Source organism: Habropoda laboriosa, unplaced genomic scaffold (genome assembly GCF_001263275.1).
Source record: "Habropoda laboriosa isolate 0110345459 unplaced genomic scaffold, ASM126327v1 scaffold30, whole genome shotgun sequence".
Classification (NCBI taxonomy): domain Eukaryota; kingdom Metazoa; phylum Arthropoda; class Insecta; order Hymenoptera; family Apidae; genus Habropoda; species Habropoda laboriosa.
Window position 1 is genome coordinate 2225209 of NW_017100178.1, and position 5561 is coordinate 2230769.

Below are 5561 nucleotides of genomic sequence, written 5' to 3' on the forward strand. Positions count from 1 at the left end.
AAAATGGTTGAGAATACTGCATTCAAACTGTTTGAAGTATGGTGGGATGAAAAGAAGTCAGAGAAAAGTCAAAATCAAGGAGGGGATAATACTATTGTTAATAACAGTAATAAAGAAGAAGTACAAAAACCTCAAGGAATATCGCTACTTTTAGAACAAGCAACTCCACTTGGATTTAATTATGATGGATTTGGTTTGGGCATTAGAGCTAGTATGCCAAAGATGCCTTCTTTCAGGGTAAAATCATTGTTCTTTTCACATGCAATCTCATCACAAGACGAAGATAGTCGTCAGTTTGACCATGGAGATACGGAACTTGTAGGAAGCGATAGCGATCTTGACTTAGCATCGGTGCAAAAAGTTAAAAGGCCAATTACTTCTCTTCCAAGTGTTTCTTCGTCCTCTTCTTCATCATCGTCATCGAGTGAGAGTAGTAGCGAGGAAATGAGTTGCAGTGAATCTTCCAGTAGTTCAAGTGATAGTTCCGATGAAGAAATATGTTCTGGAAACTTTGAAGATGAGGTATGCGATTTACTAAGAAATATTAATAATGGCAACTATTATCATAGCTATTCATGTGTTTTCATAAAAATAATTCTTATTTTCAGCAAGATACAGACAGCCGAATGTCAGACCATCGCCCTCTGGCTTGTAATAGTGAAGATCCTGAAATTTTAACAGAACTTGCGATTCAAAGATCATTGGATTGTCCAACTCCTACTGGTAGAGAAACACCAATACCTAATATTAAAATAAAAGATGTAAATTCGAATGAATTCCCACAATGTGATAATGAAACTAGCCCCATACCATCTCCACTAAGATATGAAAGTGATAAAGAAGAAGGTGAAAAGGCAAACGAACAATCTATCAATGAAGAATGTCTTGAAAAAATTAGGACAATTAATGAAGATATAGAGGCAAAGAGTGTGGAAGATGAGACCCAAAAGAAAGTGAAAGGTACTTTGGTAGTACCTGGTAAACAAGAATCATGTGATATGCAAAAAATGGAAAATTCTGCAGCGGAAGCTTTAATAACGCTAGCTGGTCAAGATAATATTATACGACATAGAAGTCCGGGACCTGTACAACCAAATATTATTAGAGCTCTTCAAACTATGTCTGCTAAGTACATTAACGATGAACCCATATTAAAAGAATCAGAAAAGATTGAAATGTTTAGTGAGATACCTACTACTGACTCAGAGGAAGAAAGCTTAGAAATTAGAAGATTAAGGTTCGTATTAATCGTATTTTATGCATATCATGCATGTAAATGTAATAAAAACTAAATATATATTATTCATATGTATTGTTTTATGTTACTAATTAACATAAATGATTATATTTTTTTTTATCATTTAGGTATCAAGCTGAAGCTGATCTCCGACTGAATGGTCAACAAAGTCCAAAAAATTCTCAAGCTTCGCAAGTGTTCATGGAACATTCATATTCACTGCCACCAGTACAATCAGAAATTGCAAAATCTGTACTTCGTGCACCTCCGGCACCAATAAAACCTGTAAAAATAAAATCTTCAAAAATTATGAAATTATCCAAAGCTAAAGATAAAATACATAAAGTTGAAAAGCGAAAATATAATAAGTATAGCAAGATACACGATCATCAGAATCATGAAGGAGAAAAAGAAAATATCGAAAATGAATATGTTTATAAAAAATATCCGAAAAAAGTTGAAGAACCAGCGATCGCATACAATGAACGTGATCTTATGTCAGAAATGGCTATTTTGTATGAATTTTTAACCAGAGGAATAGATGCGGAGGATGTGGAATATTTAAGACGAAGTTACGAGGCTTTATTGGCCGATGATAGCCAAGGCTATTGGTTAAATGATACGCATTGGGTTGATCATCCTCCAACAGATATTCCAAGCCCTGCAAAACGAAGAAAGAGAGATGAGCTTAGATTACATGCAAGTGGAAGTGCGAGAACGGAAGGATACTATAAAGTTGACATACGAGAAAAGGCTAAGCATAAGGTATGATTATTTTAATTTTAATACTTCATAGACTTTTTCTTTTACTATAAGAAGTAATTATAAAGTATGCTTTAACATATAATATTTAAGTAGAACATTATTTACTTTTCGTTAATTTATTAAAATTATTTTTTTATAGCATCACTATGCGCAAAGTATACAGCGAAGTCATGATGTTGAGGACAGTAATGGTCCTTATGCTGGTGGCGATGGAACAATGAATGGTCCAAAGAACAATAGTAAAGCTTTAACTGGTAAAATGCAAGCTCTATCTCGTGAAGCCCGAAGTAATCAACGTCGATTATTAACGGCCTTCGGTATTGACACTGACAGCGATCTTCTTAAGTTTAATCAGTTGAAAGTAAGATTTCAATTATTTTATTTAATTCTTTGTTTCACATCATTTTAATCGTTACGAAATATTTTTTCACGTTTATTTCATCTTGCAGTTTAGGAAAAAACAATTGAAATTTGCTAAATCTGGTATACACGATTGGGGTTTATTTGCCATGGAACCAATAGCAGCTGATGAAATGGTTATCGAATATGTTGGTCAAATGGTTAGGCCAGTTGTTGCTGATTTACGAGAGTCTCAATATGAAGCTACCGGTATCGGTAGTTCTTATCTTTTCCGCATTGATTTAGATACAATAATTGATGCAACGAAATGTGGAAATTTAGCACGGTTTATTAATCATAGCTGCAATGTGAGTATTGGAATAATGTTTGTACCTTCAATAGAATTTCATCTGTATATAATGAATTTTTACAAAATTAAATATTACTAATACAATCTCAATTATATTGTTGATTCTTTTCGTTCTTTCAGCCGAATTGTTATGCAAAAGTAATCACAATCGAAAGCCAAAAGAAAATTGTAATCTATAGTAAACAACCGATAGGAGTTAATGAGGAAATTACATATGATTATAAATTTCCATTGGAAGATGATAAAATCCCTTGCCTATGTGGAGCTCCTCAATGCCGGGGTACCCTGAATTGAATCGTTCATAAAACTATATTGTTCATCCCTTTTTCCTGTCTTCTACACTTCATCATACCCCACTCATATTTTTGTAAATATTTCCCCATGTAAACATTTTATAAAATGCAATGGAAAAATGCTAAATTATGTTAATATGTGCTCCTTTTCTTTTTCTAACATCCTTCCCGCAATTATGATACATTTAATACCTAAATGAAATTGCAAGTCGTTACGATATTTATAGTTTACAATTGTTTTTGTACATACGTAACATAAGATTTTATTCTTATTATGTTTCTGTTAAAAATAAAATAATAGTTTATTATAAGCTCACATGTTGATCGATATGAAGAGAGTTTCCAAAAAAAATTCCATTTTGTTAAAATATTTAAGTATGTATGCTTAAACTTAGGGACTTTTTATATTGGTCGTGCGCAATGACGTGAAGTATAGCAAGTAATATATTCAGTTTATAGTGTGCATTAACAACTGATATGTCACTCTGTATATCACTTTGATATTACCTCATATTTTGATATCTCGTATTAAAAAAAAAAGTTAATTATGTAGGTTATACCATTAAAAAATGAGCATAGAAATACTATATTAGAAAGAATATAATTGTAATTACTTAATGTCTGAAATAAGTGGTTACATAGCACATTTATTGATCCAAATTGTAATGATAATAATGACAACATGCTAACCAACATTCTAAACGTAACAGGCGAGATTTTAAGGTTGGAGTTAGTTAATTTGAATACGATATAAAATTCAATTTCTCCAGTAATTAACTTATTACGTTTCATAGTAAAAAGCTGAGTATTATAAATGATTACAGTAATGTTACATATGGAACAGTGTTATTAATTATATTGTAAGTGTAATATAGTTATAAAGGTTATATTCGAAGAATATGGCAGATCGTTTAACACAATTGCAAGATACTATAAATCAGGTAATTGTTTATATCTTTATATAAATTTATATTAAAATGTCATTATTAACAAATATAATAAGTTAATTATATTTATCATTTTAGCAAGCTGAGCATTTTTGTAATAGTGTAGGTATTTTACAACAATATTCAACACCTAGTAAATTTCCTGGTTTTGATCGTGTTGGAACACCACAGCCACATCAACCTCAAGAAGGTATTTTTATATGTAAATCATGTTTTTTCATTTTATGTTACTAAATATATTATTTTTATATAAACAATACTTGTGATTTAGATTATGCAGCCTTATTTGCAACACTTATAGCAAGATGTGCCAAAGATATTGATACCCTGATAGAAAGTTTGCCAAGTGAAGAATCATCACAAGAACTACAAGTTGCAAGTCTTAATCGTCTTGAAAAAGAAAATCAAGAAGCTGGTGAACAATTAGAAGAAGTCGTAAAGCAAGGAGAAGCACTTTTACAAAGGATTCAAGCTGCTTTACAAGATATTGCTCAAAGTCAACTAGATATGCAAGATCCTGCATCCACATCTGTAATTAACATTGATCTTAACACTAATTCAACTTTCAAACAAGAAAATGTGAATTCTGTAAATACTGTATCTTCAAATAGCACACATCAATTGTCAGATCCCTCGCCTAATTCTGTAAATCAATAATACATTTTTACTATACCTCAATTTTTGAAAAGTTTATAATAAAATGAATTTTACTGACGCTGTATGCATTATGTTACAATATTAATATTTTATCTTGTGAAATATTTTGTACTTATAGATTAAATAATACACATTTAAAGTTCAGTTGTATGTAAATGTTGTATTTAATCATTTACAGAGTTTAAATTGATATATCTACAATTTTATTAAATATAAAAGATATTGATTTTTCACTTATACTGCTTCTTAAGAAGATTTATAAACGTTTCTCGCGGTACACAAATTTTTGCAGCCATTTTCATCTTTTTCTTTCCATGTGCTTGTTGAGCTAATAGTTTCATTCTTCTAGTAATATCACCACCATACTAAAATACAGAAAAATAATAATGGAAATATATGAAAACATATAATATATCGAATACATGATGTAAGACAAAAAACCTTACCAATTTTGCAGTTACATTTTTTTTATAGGGTTTTAAAGTTTCTCTTGCAATCACTTTTCCTTTGACAACAGCTTGAATTACTATTTCAAATAATTGACGTGGAAGAATATCTACTAATTTTGCACATATTTGCCTGCTTATTGTACAAACTTTGCTAGTATGTACAATGGCACTAAATTCTTCCACTATATTACCATTCAAGGCAACATTTAACTACAACATGCAGTTATTAATACATTAAAACTATATAATACATAATTTGAACATATAATTATAAAATATAATAATTATAAAATAATTATAATTACCTTTACTATATTTGTTGGTTCATAATCATAGTCTTCATAATCAAAAGTGCCATATCCTGAGGTTATACATTTCAGTGTATCATGAAGATCAATAATAATTTCATTTAATGGTAGTATGTATTGAAACAATACTCTGTTATTACCAGCATCTTTTGTTAACTGTTGTACTCCTCGTTTCTCAAGACACAAAGAGACTATT

At 30.4% G+C, this 5561-nt stretch overlaps 3 protein-coding genes across 3 annotated transcripts in view; 2 read left to right on the forward strand and 1 right to left on the reverse strand.

Annotated features, from left to right (window-relative positions):
- Nucleotides 1-3060, forward strand: part of LOC108578946 (histone-lysine N-methyltransferase SETD1) — a 5916-nt gene extending 2856 nt beyond the window's left edge. Inside the window, exons 4-9 of the mRNA XM_017942365.1 lie at nucleotides 3-522; nucleotides 609-1237; nucleotides 1366-2002; nucleotides 2142-2363; nucleotides 2452-2709; nucleotides 2832-3060. Coding sequence (XP_017797854.1) covers nucleotides 3-522; nucleotides 609-1237; nucleotides 1366-2002; nucleotides 2142-2363; nucleotides 2452-2709; nucleotides 2832-3005 — 2440 coding nt within the window. The 3' untranslated portion in view covers nucleotides 3006-3060. The remainder of the gene's footprint in view (nucleotides 1-2; nucleotides 523-608; nucleotides 1238-1365; nucleotides 2003-2141; nucleotides 2364-2451; nucleotides 2710-2831) is intronic.
- Nucleotides 3061-3845: 785 nt separating this feature from the next.
- LOC108578986 (mediator of RNA polymerase II transcription subunit 21) lies at nucleotides 3846-4608 on the forward strand. Its single transcript, XM_017942411.1, has 3 exons — nucleotides 3846-3945; nucleotides 4030-4141; nucleotides 4223-4608. Exons 1-3 carry the CDS (start codon nucleotides 3904-3906, stop codon nucleotides 4606-4608), a joined length of 540 nt encoding a protein of 179 aa, XP_017797900.1. The 5' UTR covers nucleotides 3846-3903.
- A 230-nt stretch (nucleotides 4609-4838) lies between these two features.
- Nucleotides 4839-5561, reverse strand: part of LOC108578947 (translation factor GUF1 homolog, mitochondrial) — a 3402-nt gene continuing 2679 nt past the window's right edge. The window contains exons 6-8 of the mRNA XM_017942366.1: nucleotides 5363-5556; nucleotides 5055-5267; nucleotides 4839-4973 (exon numbers count right to left, since the gene is read on the reverse strand). Coding sequence (XP_017797855.1) covers nucleotides 4839-4973; nucleotides 5055-5267; nucleotides 5363-5556 — 542 coding nt within the window. The remainder of the gene's footprint in view (nucleotides 4974-5054; nucleotides 5268-5362; nucleotides 5557-5561) is intronic.